This window comes from Conger conger, chromosome 1, assembly GCF_963514075.1.
Source record: "Conger conger chromosome 1, fConCon1.1, whole genome shotgun sequence".
Classification (NCBI taxonomy): Eukaryota; Metazoa; Chordata; class Actinopteri; order Anguilliformes; family Congridae; genus Conger; species Conger conger.
The window spans coordinates 61,485,106-61,504,317 of NC_083760.1; the positions used below are offsets into that span (position 1 = coordinate 61,485,106).

The window sequence follows — 19,212 nt, forward strand, 5'->3', positions numbered from 1 at the left end:
ATTTTGGAAGCGTTCCTTTCCATGCTTTGTGATTCACCTTCCCCTGAAGTAGCAACAGCTGAGTCGTAATAAATGTAGCTTTACTAGCCTATCTAGTTAGCTAATGTTAAACTGTTAAAACTGTCACAATGAGTAAACTACAGGCTGACATAAAGCAGAATAAATGCGCTAATAACGATTTCAATTTACAATGTATCACATCTCCAGTAAACTCACAATGTTTTGCAGCACTGCCATCGCGTTCTTCTCGATTCAACCGAACATCAAATGTGAGCATCGACATGTTTCACTTCTACCCAAAATAACCCCTATCAAATTTCTTTTTACTCATCGAAGGGGGAGGAACCAGGGCGGAACTTCCCTATCACCAAACTGTTAACTTTACGTTACACATTTACAGCTACTGCATCCAATGTAAAACAAATAAATAAAGAAAGCAGGTCAATTCTCCAATCATGGATAATGATACAATTGCTCGTACGGCACTCGTGCTTGGAAGCACCTGTAAATAGTCAGCGAGACATCCCTAATGGTCTTTGCAAACATGAGTGGTGCAGAAATTAGGAGCAATTTCATGATTGTTGCCATAAATAAGCGTTACACATTTTGTGTCATTGTGATTTGTTTTTTTGAGTCACCACCACATAAATAAAATGGCCGCAGAGGGACTTTAATATTAGCTTTGCTCAGGTTTTATAGCACCTTGTAAATGCTAAATAAACTCTCAGTGCCTATTATGCCAGTTATGTTTGTGACCCAATTATATATTTGTGGATAATAATGTTTATGAGCTTAGAGGAATTCTGCAGTCTGGAGAAGCATATCGAACATTCTAGGCTGGCTAAAGAAGTTGTTCCCTGTTTCTTCAGTTCAAAGATATCCACAGATATATTTTCTGTCATACTTATTAATTATTAAATTATATTTCACATAGGTGACCTTTTCTGTCTTGCATCCAGCAGTTCCCTTATCTTATTTCTCTAAGACCCTGGGACCCTAACTGGTTCTTTCCTGCCTTTAACCTTGTCCCCCCTGGGAGGCAGGGAATGTCAGACTCGATGGACAATAAAATATTTCCCCTGGATGGTATCCTTTATTTACTTATTTATATGTATTTGCTTGTTTGTTTTCAAAATGATGTTCAAAATGTATTTTTGGTAAGCCATTTTATGTTGAAATTCTCAGAGCATCTGTGAGGTGAGGGGGGCGGGAGGGGATTGAGGATTGTAATAGTGACAGTGATCATCCTCTTCCTGCATGGCCAGTAAAGCATTCATGCCTGACTTTGTTCCAGTTCCACTCGCCTTTCTTTCTCTCTTTCTCTCACTTTCCCCCACTCACACACACACACACACACACATTGTATATCGCAGGTTATTTATAATAACAGCTTCAAGCACACCCAATACAGAATGACAGCACCATGGCAAACTCCTATAAACCCCCCCACCGTGCAATGATCCCCACAAGCCTCAGGGTGCCTGGCAAAGTCCAGGTTGTTTTGCTCAGAGCGCAGAAAACACAGGCAGCGACTGTAGTCTGCAACAAGGAGATGTTTCATGGAGATGGCAAGGTTGTTTTTTTTATTTTTTATCCTTGCCCCTTTTTGGGGCATCCTCTCCCACAGTGCCTGAGTCCATGTGATGATGAAACCACCATTACCCAGTCCTCCATCTGTCTGCGTCCCATCACTGAAATCCTCCTGGTATTTGCCGAATGTATTTGCAATATGCATTTGCATATTATAACAATAACTTGTCTGGTGAGTTTTCTATTTGACACGAGCTATATCTGAAGGAGAAGATTTTGCTTCAAATCCAGGGAAATCCTCCTCATATGTCAGCACTGACACAGCGATCAGATCAATATAATATGCCCAGTGCATAATCTTCATTTTTCAGGTTTTTAAAATTATTTCCTATTTATTTTTTGCCGGAGGCTTGTTGGTTATTTGTTTTCGTGCTGTCTGAAGCCTTTTGGCTAGTTTGGTTATCGTAGTACAGATAGATAGCATTTTCATTATGCTGTATTCAAAAAATTCAAAAGGGGGAGGAATGGTTAGGGGGGGTGCAAATAGATTCTCTGTGATGAGAAGATAAATACTCTATGATGAAAGTAAGTTTACTGTAGCCTTGCAAACCCCAGGGAAGATAGCATCAGGTTTGCCATTTCACTATCTTGTAATCATGAAATAACTTATTTCTGGGTCTTGGCTTTGCCATCTGAGCAAAACAAAGACTGGGGAATGAGATTAATGCAGAAAGGCAGACGGCAGCAGACAGACAAGTTAGCATCTGCCTTTAATGAAGCTGAAAGGGACGACAGCTTTGCGAGCACAAAGTAAACAGATGCACGTTTGGTATGGGTTATACAGAGCTACTCTATAAGAATAACTCTCAGAGGTAAAGCACAGTGGCACTGTTTCACCTGAGATCCAGAAACATGACTCACCATGACTGAGCAGTCCCGTGCCCTCAACACTGCCCCCTATACCTCTACCCTGGCATAACAAGGTTGAGTCACAGAACAGATATGCTTAGATTTCTGTATTTTTGGAACAGAATAGAGTCATTTATCTTGATGAGTTTGCTGATGTGACAGGGCAATATCACTGTCCTGTTGTTTTTCCTTTTTCATTTTTTCACAGACTGGCCACAGAGCAATAACTCTAGGCTATGACGCTGCTGTGCCAGACAGCAAGAGAAAGGAGATTGGTGAAAGACAATAAAGGTTTTTAATCACGCTTTCCATTTCACGCGCTGAAAAATTAGACCAGGCTGATAAGGCAACTTAAGGTTTTTACATTACACAGTTTGTAGGTACAGTGTGAAGTACCACTCAGGTTATTTTAAAGTGTTTGTTGGAGAGGTCAGCATTTCAGCAATGACCTCAAAATACCTACTAGACTAGGATTTGCCATGTGGAGTCCTTGGAGATTGGAAAGGAAAATAAGGAGGATAGGCAGAAAATACGAACACATGATAGGACCAGGGCCTAAGGTGATACCAGACTAGATTAAACCAGAGGAAACATGGAAATGAATTGTGATAATTCAATCTGTACCTGTGTTTGGCTTGGCCACTGCCTGTAGAGTTCTACCAGTCCAGTGGCTTTCCAGACACTCTCTATGCATGGTGGTCAACTCTGTGGTGCTAATCCTTGGTTTCTGCAGGCCCTGGCTTGCAATTCCCCCAACAAAGGCCATATTCCATATACTGATTAATGGGAATTCAATCTTGAACAAAACTTTAGTGATTAATCTTTTTGTATCAAATAACTTTTTTTAAAAGGAATGAGGAATGCAGTGCATGTGTGTGTGCTACTATGGTTGACCTTGGTTGTGTGGGCGCATGGGTAAGGTGTTATTGTGTTGTTGAAGGCTCTATCCCTGAAAACACAGTCAGGTACTATTTAATGGTATGGCACTTAGAGGATGGGAATAGCTTTTTCAATGCTACAGCGGCTCACCAGTCTACAATTGCCCTCACCCGACTAACCCCTGATCCACTTCTCATACCTCTATCCATGTTCACACTAACAAAGTCCATGGATGCTTTCTTTTTCTCATGTGTTGGATTCAATTGGTCCTTGGTTAGTGGATAGCATTGGCATGGTTCTCATCTTATCTCTCTGAAAGGAGTTTCACAGTCTCTGCAGGTGATCATTTCACATCTTCTTCTTGCCTTCCATACGGTGTTCCACAGGGCTCAGTTCTTGAGCCTCATATTTGCTATGTGTATGCTTCCACTTGTGAAGTTATTACCATTGTTATGTGGGTGATACTCAGCTGTACCTCCCTTTTAAACCTAATCAGCTAGACAGGTTAGCTGTCTTGCAAATCTGTCTAGCTGCCATTAAGGGTTAGATGTCTAAAAATTGTCTTGTTATTGGATCTGTCATCAATGATATAGTCGAGCCTCGGCTTACTCTTGCACGATCTTGTTCTTGAATTTAGGAGTGTTTGACCTGTATATCAGCTTTAAAAGACTCTGCACAAAGTAAATCTCAGAAATAATTTATATTACAGTCTGTTGTCTCATTGTTTAATGACAATCTAATACAAAAATGTTTTATTGTCTGACCCCAGATGGTCATAAAATATTTTGGCCACTTGAGGGTTAAGAGAGTTATACACAGTTTAGGCCATGAGAATTTGAGGCTTGCAGGTGGAAAAACATAACGAAGAAAATGAAGAAACAGTAGAGAGAACAGGTATATATATTTTTTAATGTTGCTGAATGTTTATCTTGTGATATCCTAGAGGGAGATGGGAATTTTGACATTAGGTGTGCAAAGTGTGGCTGCCATGTCTGGTCATGAATTCATAAAAACACAGGCGCTCAAGCAACAGCACTTTGGGGCGAAAGTTCCCTCTATTCACTGAAGGGGGTACAACAGACAGGAACATATACAAGGCGGGAAGAGAGTGTAACAAAACAAACAGAAAATATCCCACTGCTGGCGAGGAATCAAGCTAAACTGGGGCTGTATCTAGACACATTTCTCTTCAAAGGCATTGTAGATGGTGCCTTCTGACCAAAGGTAATGAGCTAGACCTGGATTTATTATCAGTCAACCTCAGATGTGTTTGTTTGTGCTGTAGGTGAGGTTGCTGCTGCCAGTGGTCAAGGCCTCCTAGGTTTTGCAGACAGCAGGACATGTGATAATAGCCAGGAAAAGGCACAGCCCTCTGTGCTCCTATCTCCGCCCCTCACAGCACTGCAGGGATAAAGTGCTGGGCTCCACCGTGGTGGTCTGGTGCAGTTGATCCCCCTTTCATGTGAGGTGAGCCAGGGTCAGAAAAGCCATCCTCATTACATAACACACAGTGATGTAACAGCCTCTCAGTTGTCCAAAGCGCCTCCTTTTTGCTCCTTAAAATAAGTTTATCGTATAACTTTAAGTCTGTTGGTCTCCATAATTTGACTCCAAACTTTCATTCTCAAATCATTCCATATTTCTAATCTAATGTTCCTAAATTAGCACTCAAGCACTTAAATCACCTGGTGGAAAACTGATCACAATTGATTTTTCACTTTGATCCACATTTTATAGTCAATCTTTTCCCCTAACTTAAATTCCTGTCGTTGTGCAGTTTTAGTAATGGACACAGCACACCATTGATTGTTAAAGACCTTTGGCTAAGACTGTTTCAAACTGTGCTCTCTGATCTTTGCCACCAATCCCGGATTACAACATAAAAAAGACCCTTAATTTACTGCAATTGATTTCTGGTGTCTCCAAATTGAGGGTTAAATGTCCATCAAACCTGCATTGGTATTGATGTAGCATGGGTTTTGTTTTTCCTGAGTTCAGGAAACAGCCATAGGGTTATTGATGACATTAATTCAGTTTGCTCAAGTGACCAAATTTGGTTGATTTTTTGTCCTGTAGAACTACCAAAAAAAGCATTGTTTTCATGTGTATGTTTACTTGTGTGTGTGTGTGTGTCTATTCCCCAGACCACAGAGTTACTGAAGCATGCATCACATGATTGTAATTGTACACCCCACAGTAAATAATCCATAGAGGCATGCAGTGCATGTGACCAGTACTGCTTTTCTGATGATTCTATCAATAAAGGCACTCCACGAAGAGCCCCACATGCTCGTGTTCAGCTGACTGTGACTGTAGTTTGGGGGGGGGGGTTGGATTTGTACATGCTCCAAGAAACAAAATGGTACTTGGTCCTGTATGGACAGAAGGCCAGATTGAGTCAAAGTCATCATCAGGCTACAAAACAAAACTCCTAGAAGCCTAGGCTTCTGTGGTTAAATACCTTATTTCTGATATCATTAGCATTCATATTTACATATTTGTTTCATGGATCAATAGTGATGGAAAATTGGCTCATTATATTAATATGTTAATATGCCTGTTTGCTACTTCACCTGTTCTGACTGTGCCACCCTGCTGTCAAATCCAACTATGCCAGCTTGACCAGCTTGAAAATTGAGCTGGTCAAGCTGGTCAAGCTGGTCATGAACTGGTCTTCATGGGTATGATTCTCTTCACAAGATGTGGCAATGGGGATGTTTAACCCCACCCACTGTCCATGGTTGCAATACGGTTTTGATTTAGAGGCCTGTCAACCCCTGTCAACCCCCCCTCTTCTCAGCCTGGTCCCTCACCACAGCTCCTTCTAATATCGCTCTTTTTCAACACCTCAAAATAGGAACAAGAGAGAGATGATATTTCACACCTGCTATTTCACTGTTTTTATTCTAGCGTCCCAGTGTTTGAGAACATCCTCTGCATCTCAAACCTCTGTGGTAGGAGCATGTTCAGTTCAGTTCACTGAAAGGCCTTTGAGGATATTACAACGCTGAGTGATGCTTTACGGTCTTGAATACTGGAAAGATATACAGTAGAACCTGCCATTCTACGTTTCCTAAATGTTCTAATGTTTTTTTTGTTTGTATGCATTTCCCCCCTTTTTTCCCTTCCACAAAATGAATGATCAGCCCACCGCAACCCCCACAGACTCACAAGTGCTTGTGATGGAATAATAAGTAATATGGAATTTTCAAAAAATATGTAAAATACATCCATACATGGGAGTTCAAGCATCCTACACTCATTAGGGGCTTAGTAAACAAATGCCACGACAACATTGGTGTACCTTTGTTTTGTGGTAGATTTTTTAAAGCTGTAAAGTTCAGCCAGCAGGTAGGGTGTTAGAGTATATCCAAGGAGAACATGAGTGGTACATCAATGGCTGCAGAGGCACAGCAGTCCTTTCCAAACTGAGGAGGAAGGAAAAATTAAGAATGCGTTTGTAAGAATATTTAGGGGGGGGGGGGGGGTGGTCAGCGAGTAGCGGGTTGGGCCTGGAGGGTATGTAATGTAGCAGTGGGAGCCATCTCAGAGCCATTTCGCCCTCAGTTATAGAGCAGAATATGGTATGGCTGTCTCGTAAGAAATAACAGCATCTGCGATATCAATAAGAGTAAAGGACTGATATAAGATTTCAGTGGGACTGATGGGATAACACAGTCTGCCTGCCTGGCGGGAGGTGGGGGGGTGGGGGGAGAAAGTCTCCTCTGTGGAGTCTTGACCAATGCAGTAGTCTGGATTTCAAGTCTTTCAGGTATTACAGTTTTTTACAATCGTTTTTAACACTTAATACATGGTCTCAATACCATGTCCTCCTTTTCAAAACCCTTCACACAGTGTGCTTTTGAAACACACACCTGAGCACATCAGTTAACCTTTGGTGCAAAATGCACTTCAACCACCAAAACACTTAATATTTCACCCCAAAGTGACTCATGCTGCCATAACTATAGCATATGCCTTCTCCCAAAGACTACTTTGTCAATGTTCAATGAACTACAAAACACAAACAACTTGGAGCATTGCTAAATACATATATTAAGTGTTTCCCTTTCCTCTATTTTTGCATCCACAAATATTTCAAGCCAAGCAGCTAAAGAAACCTTTGATCTGTTGGTTTGCCTCTCACAATAGATGTCATGACTGAGTGTGGTAATGTGGGAATGTTTTACTATATAGGAAACCCAGAATAACAATTTTTACTGTGTAATGTAAAACAATATATGATAAAGAAACAAATCACAAAAGCAACAGTATTCTTCAGAGGGTTTACAGTATTTTGACGTTTGTTCTCACAGTGCAATTTACTGTAATTCAGAAAAGAAAAATACAATACAATCAATTACTCAAAATATATTACAATCAATAACAAATACATACCAAAAAGCAATATTTTCACTATATACTGGGTGTGTTCCACTGTTATGTCCATACACCCATCAGCCATTGCATCTAGAAGTGACATCTGTTCATGTGGGTGGTGGTCCTAAACCTTTACACATACCTTCATAAACGTCATAATGGTACCTGAGTTCCTTGACACCCTCAGAGTTCCTGTCAAAGGGGACAGTGTACAACTGTTTCATCCTGATCTGATGTTTCTTAGCACTCTTGAAATGGTTGTAGTGCTTACACTGTCAATGTTTGGTAATGTTGTTGTCTGCGATTATGTTGTTGCATATTTCTCTTAGCCTGATGCTGTTGTTGACAATGACCATCCCAACTATTGTATCCTCCTGTTGAGGTGTAAACATTATTCCCCTTCCCCCTGTAAGACTGTGTGAGGTAGCTGCTGGGTCCTGTAGTGAGTCAAAGACAAATGTGCACTGATACATCTGCTTTTTCTGGAGACATCTCAAATCACAGTACTGCTGTAATATACACATCAATTGAACTCCTTCAGTCAGAATGCTGTAAACACTGTATAGTACCTGTTGGTTTGCCTGAAAATCCTCACTATTGAAGCCACTGTGGATCTAGGCAAGTTTGGTTGAACCCTCAACCTGCTTCCCTCAGGGACAGACCATGATTTACCACATGATCAATGACTGTGGCTCTGATTTCATCAGACACAACTGTTCTTGCTCTTCCACAACGTCTTCTTCCTCCTCTGCCCCTGGCTGCATCCATTTTCCCCACCAAGGCTAAAGAATGCAAATGCCAATCCAAAGGTGGCCCCCTTTGTGTATGTGGTAACGGGGCACAAACAACAAACACCTGGGTAGGTTGTTCACTGAAATGACAGCCAGGTGTTTCAACAGTACATATACAGCAGTAATAGTGGAAAAATCTATATTTACCCTATATAAATGCACATTTCAATGCAAGTATGATCACTTTTGTATAGATGGTATCATGGCTGCAAACAAAAAAAATGAATAAACTGAATAAACTTTCTGCTCAAATCAGAATGATCTGTCTTACGTATTTCAAGCATAATGTTTCATTTTTCTGCCAAAATGCAGCATATTTCCTTTCACAATGATCAGAATTTTATTGGGTTTTGAACTGAACATTAACTGTTTTGAGTATCTAAATGTCTGCAAAATTTGTTGTATCTGTACAAACTTTTGCTGGTAGTGAACACTGACTGAGAGAGGTATACATGAATTTTGGAAGAAGTGGCGATTGAATGCTTTTAGTATGAAAGCAATACAAAAATATCCACAGTTTAGTTCACATAGTCTAATGATATGGTGAATGTGTTAAGTGTTTTGAAAAAGTGGACATGGTATTGAGACAAGTGTGAAAACTATTGTAAAAAACTGTATATCTTGAGAGGGGTATGACAATTTTTTTGACATCACTGTGCTTGAGAGTGCTGAGCTATTAGGGTGTGTGTTTGTATGTTTTTAGGCCTGCATTTACTCTATGTGTGTGTGTGTGCGTGTGTGTGTGTGTGTGCGTGGGTGTATGTGTGTATGTGTGAGAGTGTGTGTGTGTGTGTATGTTTGAGTGTGTTTGTGTGTGTATGTGTGTGTGTGTGTGAGTGTGTGTGTGCATGAGTGTGTGTGTGCATGTCTGTGTTCTCATGTGTCTGTCTTTGAGGGGCGGGAGGATGCCCTGAGCTATTAGGGTGTGTGTTTGTATGTTTTTAGGCCTGCATTTACTGTATGTGCGTGTGTGTGTGAGTGTGAGTGTGTGCACGTGTGCGTGTGAGTGTGCGTGTGTGCATGTGTGTGTGAGTGTGCATGTGTGTGAGTATGTGTGCATGTGTATGCGTGTGTGAGTGTGTGTGTGAGTGTGTGCGCCTGTGTGTGTGCGTGAGTGTGTGTGTGTCTGTGCGTGTGTGTTTGTGTGAGTGTGCGTGTGTGTGTGCGTGTGTACCCGTGTGTGTGTGTGCGTGTGTGTGTGTGTGCGTGGGTGTATGTGTGTATGTGTGTATGTGTGAGAGTGTGTGTGTGTATATGTTTGAGTGTGTTTGTGTGTGTATGTGTGAGTGTGTGTGTGTGTGTGTGTGTGTGAGTGTGTGTGTGTGCATGAGTGTGTGTGTGCATTTCTGTGTTCTCATGTGTCTGTCTTTGAGGGGCGGGAGGATGCCCGGTCACTGAGTTTGAAGTCAGGAAGAGGATAAATTGTTTATTGCCTGCCAAAAGCAATTAATCTCCCCCTCTGTTAGAATTAATCAGATTATAGCCCCACGTGAGGCAGATAATCTGATCTCTGGTCTCCTGCAGTCCACGAGGGGAAAGTAGCCCAGCTCAAGCGCAGGCCTGTCACGGGGATGATTGGTGCATGTTATCCATTCAGCCACACGGATGTACCATGCGGACATATTACAGAAAAGGAAATCTCGTCCCAAACCCAGAAAATTAACAGAAAACTCACATGGGGAATTAGAGTAACTATTTTGGAAGCTCACACTCACCTCAAAATAAAATTGTGCCGAAAAATAAAAGCTGGCAAACATCAAACAGGTGTGAAAAGAAGCAACACATAAATTGCATCGGAACAGCGTTTGACTCGGAGCACTTAAAAAAGGGACCTGCCATGCATTCGTCAGCCCCACCGAGAGGATCTCTCTTTTCTCCGAACTGTGATGCTGACAGGATGATTCCGCACAACCTTTTGATGGAGAACCCATTAGCGCCTTCTGAACGGCCGTCCCGCCGTCTTCTGCAGCCGCCTCCAAATGGCAGGGCCGGGGAGGAAAGTTCACGGTACATTATTTAACCTTTTCAGTGACACGTCTCACATTTAGCACGTGTGCTCAACGGCGAGCATGAGCTGTGATACTGGTGGGTGGGGGGCGGGGAGGGGAGGGGGGCTTTAGTCATCATTTGAGTAATGTCAGTGAGTCTTTCTGGAGTTAGTGCACACAGGCCGTCTGCGAGACACGTTGGATCGTGTCACAGATACGCACTCGATAAAGTTTCTCCCATCCACCCGTTAACTGCCACTCAGCCTACAATAAGGAAATGCACTGTCTGTTTATTGCAATTATTATTTATTGGTCTGCAGTTGTTGGCAGGTTGAATAGCCTACATTTATACATTTTTTATTTGCACAGCTGGAAACAATCAGAGCATCTCAGCGCATCCCACAAGGGCACAACTGCAGTGCCCCTCCCAGGAAACGTGCAATCATCTGGGTTACGGACAAATTCTCTCATCGCTCTCCTGCCTCATTAAGCATCCATACTGTGTGATGTAGCTGGGGTCTAGTCTAACAAACACTGTCAGACCCAAAATGGGTGATTGCCTACTCCCTATTTTGCTGAAAAAGACAATTCAGTTTCAACAAAGTAGATTTACATTAATTAATAAGTAAACATGCCTGTGTGTGTGTAGGTCAGGGGTGCACAAGCGAGCTGATTTTTGTTCCGACCAATTACCTTAATTTATTTTTCTGACAGCGCTAGAAATGATGCTGGTTCACTCCTGTTCTTGTACCTATAATATTCTTAAAATCTCTGGGATACACTTGCAGTCTGCAGCTGTAGCTGATGCATACACAAATGGCTGACATAATTTAGCTAATTAAAAAATTAAGAGCGGAAATTGGCACAAAATCCTGTGCACCCCTGGTGTAGGTGACGCCACAAAAGGCTTACAGGATAACAGTTATTTATTTAAAGTAAACTAGAATGGGGTGTGAACGAGTAAATTAGATCAGTCTGAAAGCAGATTGCTGGATGCGGTCGATGTTGCAATGTTGAAAGTACAAAAATATAACGGAACCATCTGTCCTGCAAAGGGTGCACAATATGCTGCCCAATCAGCAACTCTGGAGCTCCTTTACTAAGGAATTAAACAAGCTCCAGGTGCTGCTTGTGGAAGGGCCATGCCCAGCACTCACCAACCTGCTGGAACACAAGGGGTAAGGATAGATAGAGCAGGGAGGCATGACAAAATCATACAGACAAACACAGGGTTATTCTCACTTATGCCACCAGGTGTGATTAAAAAACATTCTTTTGTCAAGCTGGGTATTCGCACGTGTGTATGGAAAGGTCGTGTTTCCTTCAGATACGAAAAAAAAGTCTTAGGTGAATGTGCCATTTAAACTTAATTCACTTGAGCATGTGGATCAGGCTGTGGAATCGGGTTTGAAAATCATTGCTGATGCAGTGGCACACTGGCAGGTCTCAATGTTCTTTGCCGTGTCTAATTCAGACGTATCACCCCGCTGCCTTCTCCTGTCAACTGCCGGAGGTGTGCTTAATTTTCACGTTCAGTTCTACCAATTGATTTAGAAAGCAAGTGCTCTTACAGAAACTTATGTGAACAATTTTGTTTGTCTTCCTCAACAGATTTGTGATTAAGGTTTACAGCTGGTTCAGGTGCTTTGGCTTTCTATAAAATCTATTTTCGGACATTAGATATTTTTTGATCCATACTGTACCATTCCCAATTGATTCAGTCCCAAGTCCAGAAAATGAACAAATACACAATTTTCTATTACTTTGAGTTAATAATTAAGTGTTTAATTGTCCACTCACTGAGCACTTTATTATGTAGACATGTACACCAGCTTGTTAAGGCAAATATTCTATTAGCCAATAATGTGGCAGTAACTAAATGCATAAAAGCATGCAGATGTGGTGTTTAGACAAAATGTGATCAAAGTGACTGTGGAATGATTGTTGGTGCCAGACAGGGCGGATTGTGTATCTCAGAACCTGCTGATCTCCTGGGATTTTCACGCGCAACAGTCTCTAGTGTTTGCAGAGAATGGTGCGAAAAACAAAACAAAAAATCCAGCAAGCAGCAGTTCCGGGGGAAAAAATGTGTTGTTAATGAGAGATGTCAGAGGAGAATGGCCAGACTAGTCAAAGCTGACAGGAAGGTGATGATCTCTGACATCTCTGTCTCAAACCTCTAAGTGGATATGCTACAGCAGCAGAAGTAAAATAAATAAAAACAATAAGTCTAATAAATACCTAATAAAAATAAAAGTGTATTTTGTCCTCCCATAGGGGAAACTATCACATTTAGTTGTCCAGAATGATCATTACTTTGTTGAGGTACTTGACAATTCTGATGATTTCCCGTTCAATTATTTCTCAGAATAGCATGTAAATCTTTTGTCAGATTCATTATGTACGCTGTAATGTACACAGTTTTTACATAAAGTAGAAATGTATCTATCCTGTGTGTTTCATAGTTTGAAAATACATAGCCCTCTCTTTGTGACTTTCATTTGAAATAAAATGTTTTGTTATCCACAACTTGGTCTCAACCCTGGATTTAATCTGTGTATTAGCCAATTATAATTATTGACTCTTGGGTGAACATATTCTCTCTTAAGAGGGGGAAATGGATATCAGAATTGAGCAAAACAAGTTTAACAAGTTTAAATTAAACCAGCTTGGACAAGCCACAATCCAGAAGGATTAATGTCTGTGATGTTCTACTATATTTGTAATCGCACACTAGCCTATATTTACCAACATTTAGCTCCAGCTACATGGAGCCATACCGTAGCCTTGCGGCACTGCACCAGAAAATGCTGCATGCATACAGGATGATCCGACTGAGATTCCTCAATTTATTGGGGCTTTGGCACTCAGATCTCAACAAAATGAGCGACTATCGGGTCCAGTACGTTGAGGGGCTCGCTGCAAGAGCTCTCGAGGCCCTGTTCTCCATAATTTGCTTCTGTAGCTCAAGCCTGTCTTTATATCATCGGCTGTCTATTACCAGGAGTCAACCGTGACACATTTCTTTCTTTTGTCCAGACGGGGTAGGGTAGACTTAAATGTAATATCACAATGAACTCATTCTTATGTGAAGAATGTATCTATTTATTTATTTATTTTTGTGAAAATAAGAAAAAGTCTCCCCGGGCTATGAAAGGCATCTTAGCATTTACATTTATATTCTCTGATAAAATGAAGCACACACTGATAGCAGTGTACTCCAGCAGGCGTTCAGGGCTCTATGCGGGTTGAATTTTAACTCTTGTTATGGCTGCATCAGGGACAGATTGATGAGTTTACTGATGATACTAAGCAATGGGTACTTGACAGCCCCAAACACATGACTAATAATTATATTGACGATGTGCTGAGGGAGTGTGTTTCTTATTCGTGTCACTTAATTGCATGCCTTTCAAAAATGTTCCCAAGTCTTTTGGTATGAAATGTTTGTATTTTGCCCAATCCCAGTGCATTGCTTTGATCTGTGATGATGATGATGATGATGATACGCATATTAGTATTATTTATGTTATTGGTATTAATTATTCTCATTGTTATTAATAATAACATGAATTCAATGCGGTGTTTGTATAATGTGTATCTGATCTGATTGCAAAGATTCCTGTCTTCGGGTTTGGCTCAGCTCCATTTTCATTTAAACAATGCCTGTGATGTTCTTTGAGGATTCCTCAGTTCATTTTATGAATTGACTGAATAGAAAATGGAGTTGACCCCAACCCTGTCCAGCATGGTTATTTCTAGGCCAGTATCAAGAATTACAAGTGACCTGAGGGTACTGGAATGGCAGTGAGAGTCTGTATGAATGTCTGTCTGACATTGCTTTTCCCTTTCACTGTCAGGCTGTTGACTCTCTCCTGACCTGTAAAAACACTTCACAATGTCTTATGGATCCATCGATGGGGGCGCCTTTGGCAGTCGGAACCCGTTCGGGGGCCCCGCCAGACAGGGCTACCAGCCAGTAGGTAAAGTCGGCCTTTCTTATTATATTTCTCTATATTTGTCTCCAATTTGCAACTGACGGTTGGCATCACTCCCATTTAGAGATCATTTTGCTTCATTTGCATTCAAAGGAAAAAGATTCTCCAGCAGTAACAACCATCATAGTTATACATGCCTGAATACCACTGACATGGGACAGTCCTATTCTAATCCTGGAGCTGGGGGGAATTGTTATCACTCATCAACATTATATCAAATGAAATCTCAGGTACGCACTCAATGGTGCAGATTTCGGCAGCTGTTGCAGCCTATGCATCTATTAAGCGCTCGAATGCTCATTCCAAGCACGTACACCTTTAATACTTGACTGAAAAAAGGCAGGTGAATGAAAAGCTGGCCAAGGAAACAGACTTTCACCGGAATTAGTTCTTCAGAATAATCATAATAGTTTATTATTGGGTTTGAAAGCTGTGGCGGAGAGTGGACTTTCAGCGTCATTACCGGTTCGCTTAAGGACAGCTGGGCGAGGGGATGCCAAGGCGTGTGCGTTTATTGGATGGTCGGCAGGAGGCAGCAGGTGCCAGCGTGGCTCTCCGTGCAGGGCTCTCCGTTTGAGCCAGCTCGGTGTCACGGAGGACCCTCTCTGCCAGGCTCACCTGCCAGTTCGTTTTAGCTCTGAGTCAAACGCACCCACATTGTCCTAGCTCTCTGGTTGTCCGCTAATTGTCTCTGAGCAAACAGAGGCAAGCTTCCTGAAGTAAGTGAGCAAGCAAGGGCTAGAAAGGTGCCGAAAGGGAGCGGTCCACCTCTGTTCTTTTGTTCTACCTCTGGCATGATTGCCCATGAATGTGAGGTTAGAGTTTGGAGACATTAGTATGAGGGACACAGTTTTAATATCAGAATTTTTCAGTAGGGGAGAGAGGGGCATATTGTCACACTTTTCACTCTTTCTTGCATTTCTTGGGCGCAATACATCACAATGGAATAAATGCCATACCGAGTGAAAGAATGGAGTCACAGGCTCACATTTTGTATTCATTACGTCTTCATATCTTATTGTTAGTTATAGACAGAAAAGGGTGTGCACTTGTGAACTTGCCCCATCAGGTAACTTTTCAATGTGGGGTAAGTTGTCACATTGGATCAATCCCCATGATGAAGAACTGCAGAACACCCCCCTTTACCCACCATCCCCCGTCAATAATCTCTATGACAAATGACAGTGTAGTCTACTGTATCAGATTCACAGTTCTGGCGTATACACTTTAATACAAAGCGATGTACAAAAACTGCTTACCATGGTCATAAGAACAAACTACAGAACAGGTCAGATAAGGTAAAATAATTGGCAATAATAATTACTATGCATACATTTATAGTGACACATAGACAAATGTGACAACTTGCCCCAAAGTCATTGAGACAACATGCCCCAAAGACACTTTATGTCTTATACCTAAAAAAAAAAGTTTTATTACATAAAATGTGACGTGCCATTTCTTTTGTTTTGACAGTGAAGAAGAAGAAAATTGTCTTTACCTCAGATTAGTGTGACTTGTGACCACATGTAAGCAGGAAGTTTTCCTCACAAAAATAGTAACAAAAATAGCTATTACATTTTGAGGTAGTGCTTCTAGTGTTGGAGGAATATACAGTACAGTGTGACAACTTACCCCACTCCCCCCTGTGTATGTTTTACATTAGCAATGCATACTGGTATAGTTTGACTGCTTGAGACATCAGTATACGGTACCAGCTGGAGGGTTGAGGGTTGAGTGCACAGTGCCATTCTAGGTAAAGCTACCTTCTTCTCTCTCTTTCACTCTGACTGTGTCTGTTATTCCTCAGATCCACCCCCATCTCTCTATTCCTGTCTAAAACCCCTTTGCCCACTTTAAGGGGTGTATAAAATTGTGTAATTTTGATTTGTCTCTCACACAGCCTCTCTCTTTCTCTCTCTCGCTGGCACTCTCTCTTTCTCTCCCTCTCGCTGATTCTCTGTGTCTCAGCACAACCTGCGTTCCCACCTGCTGCGTGATTGGCAGGTTAGCGTCCCCGCCCTGTCGACTGCTGGCAGGGGAACAGGCATGTGCCAGCCCCCCCCCCCCGGGCGCCACAGCCCACTGACGGGTGAAATGAGTGCCCTGCTGCCCACCGGGGCATTGGCACACCGTGGGCTCAGAGTGGCGGCGTGCCCACTGAACAGGCACAAAGAATAATATTAGCTTTTACTGTCACAAGAAATGTGGGCTTCAGACAAGATGCTCAAATATGGATGTACACGCGGATACAAGGAATTCTGACAGGCGCAAAGCCAAGATCAAACGCATGTTTTTTTCCTTCAATTTTGTCATTAAAACCCCATGCCATCAAATACAGTCATTCAAATAGCTATTCAGAGTTATATGTGAATAAATATAGACAGTATACACACAAACACACACAGATACATAATAACACACACACCTACCCACACGCGAAGAGAGAAGATGAGTGCTTCTCAATTAAAGTGTTAGGGTACCTCTCGTCTCCTGCTGATACAGCTCTCCGCTGTAGTCGAGGCTTTTCCCAGGGGAGATAAAAGCCAGCTGCCAACTGCAGCCATTAGTGTACGGGCTTTGATCACTGCAAGCCCAGGCTCTGCCACAGGGGGTGATCAAGGGGGAGGGGGTGCAGAGGAGGGTGGAGCTCAGCCTGTCAGATTAATTTTGTACCACGTCTCCCGCTACCCTTTTGAACTGAGCTGAAGCGCGGTTCGCCCGTGATCAAAGCAGAGCAGGTTAAGTCTCTAATGGAGATGTCTGTTGAGCTAATCTTTCTCCTCCTTTCTCACCTGCCAAACCTTCCCGAGGTTCTCTCCTCCTCTGTTTGAGGCTCTTTCTCTCTCCTTCTCTTGGTATGCAAATGTAACAAAGGTGGGTCAGTAGACCTGCCGCAGGTGGCGTGAGGCTCCTTTATTGACCTGCCTCGTGCTGGGAATGGAGCATTCTGGCAGGAACGAAAGGACTGGCGAGTTTCACGCCAACCCCTGTCCACACAGTGCCAAAGCCTAAGATATTCATAGATTTTCTCAACAAAAAAACCTGATAAAAACTGATGTTACTGCCTTCAGTTTATTAATCCATCATCTATTATCTGCCTTTCATTTTAGGTAGAACCCCCCAGAGGGGGTATGTATGTAAGGAGTTTCATCTTAGGTATCTTGTATGATATAAGGGGGAGATCCACTCCAAATTGATGCCTCTGATGTGCCCTTTCAGTCAGAAGCATTGCAGATTCAGAATGTTTGTAATTCTTCCTATTTATTATCATTATCATTATTATTATTATTATTATTATTATTATTATTATTATTATTATTATTATAATAACCACTTTCATATGCTTGTCTGTTTTTTCAGGGTACTTAACACGTTTGTCAAATATGATTAGCTCATTCACAAAAGAATGCAAAAAAATATAATTAAAACGGGGGGAAAAAATCCACAGATCAGTCATAGCTTGGCCATTAGCCGATTACACTGATCAGAGACCTGCCAGTTCCCTAATTACCTGTGTTGATGGATTGGCTCTGCAGATTTGAGCCTGTGGCACGCGAGAGATTTGATTCATTTTGCGAGCGCTTGTCTGAGACGAGTCGATGAAGAGCAGGGACCCGGCAGCAGCAGGCGCATGCGAGGAGCTCTTAAGTGGGCAAATGGAGAACGTGCTAAACGGCCAAATGGACGGAATTCAAGCGGCAGGTACAGGTGGTCTCTCGCCGCCTGTCAACAGGGCGGGCTGGCCTGGGGAAGCGAGAGCCTGAGTGTGAGCGCTTTAAGATCATTATCTGTGCTTTGAAGCCCACGGCGAGAGACGGGCCGGGCCGTTTGACACCGTTAGCATGTCTGTGAGAAGCATGGCAGACAGAAGGCCGTGAGGTACTTTTTTTTCCGCCGGTCGGCTTTTTACCAGGTTCAGAGACAGGCCGCATCGAAAACATTGTACCCTGTCATGAAAGCCTTAAGGTCTGCAGGTCTGACTGAAGGAAAATACGGCAAGTCAAATGATGTAAAACGCACACGTGCACGCAAACACAAAAAATAATGGAATGTTACATTATGTTTTTACATGAGTACTATGTACACGCTATGTAGCTGCACATGTAATTACATAAACTGAGGTTATTCTATGCAGAAGGCAGTTGTATTACAAGCTATACTCATGTCAGGTCTGTGTTATTTTAATGTATGTAATTAAATAGGTACATGGCCAATGTAGCATGTGGTTTAACCAACTGGAAATCTTCTATAAGGCACACTGTTATGGTTTGCAGATGGGACACGCTGGGGCCCTCTCTGACCCATGTTCAATCTACATGTCCTTATATATGATCTATAATATAAAATTAGTCCTGTACGTTATTCTCTCAATTTCAGGTTGGCAAATTAATTTTAGTCATTGCTGAACTCAGCAAACTGTATGGCCATTGATTATTAATCAGTGAATACCAGCTCTGTGCTGGATTTATGACATTTATTTCATTTTATTTCTTTTGCATGATAGTTTGACGTTAGAGTTTATTTCCGTATAATATCACAGGACTGTACCTGTAAAGGGTTTTTGGGGTTGTAGGTTCGATCCTCAGTTAGTGCACTGGTTGGTGGCATATTGCAGGTCGCCTGAGCACTGGAGAAGTCAGGAAGGCTCCAGCTGTTCAGAGGGACAGTAGGGCCAGTGAAAACTCCATAGCATAAGGGTATGTGCCAAGCAAGAAAATAAATAGTCAGATAATA

The 19,212-nt window shown here is 42.0% G+C and overlaps 1 protein-coding gene across 2 annotated transcripts in view; it reads left to right on the plus strand.

Moving 5' to 3' along the window:
* tsnare1 (T-SNARE Domain Containing 1) overlaps nucleotides 1-19,212 on the plus strand; it is a 177,636-nt gene that overhangs the window by 23,996 nt on the left and 134,428 nt on the right. Inside the window, exons 1-2 of one of the 2 annotated variants that reach the window (XM_061262263.1) lie at nucleotides 4,670-4,785; nucleotides 14,338-14,460. In XM_061262263.1, the coding sequence (XP_061118247.1) occupies nucleotides 14,376-14,460 (85 nt within the window). In that variant the 5' untranslated portion in view covers nucleotides 4,670-4,785; nucleotides 14,338-14,375. Of the gene's footprint in view, nucleotides 1-4,669; nucleotides 4,786-14,337; nucleotides 14,461-19,212 lie in introns of those variants that run through there. The other variant, XM_061262253.1, reaches the window with a different exon arrangement.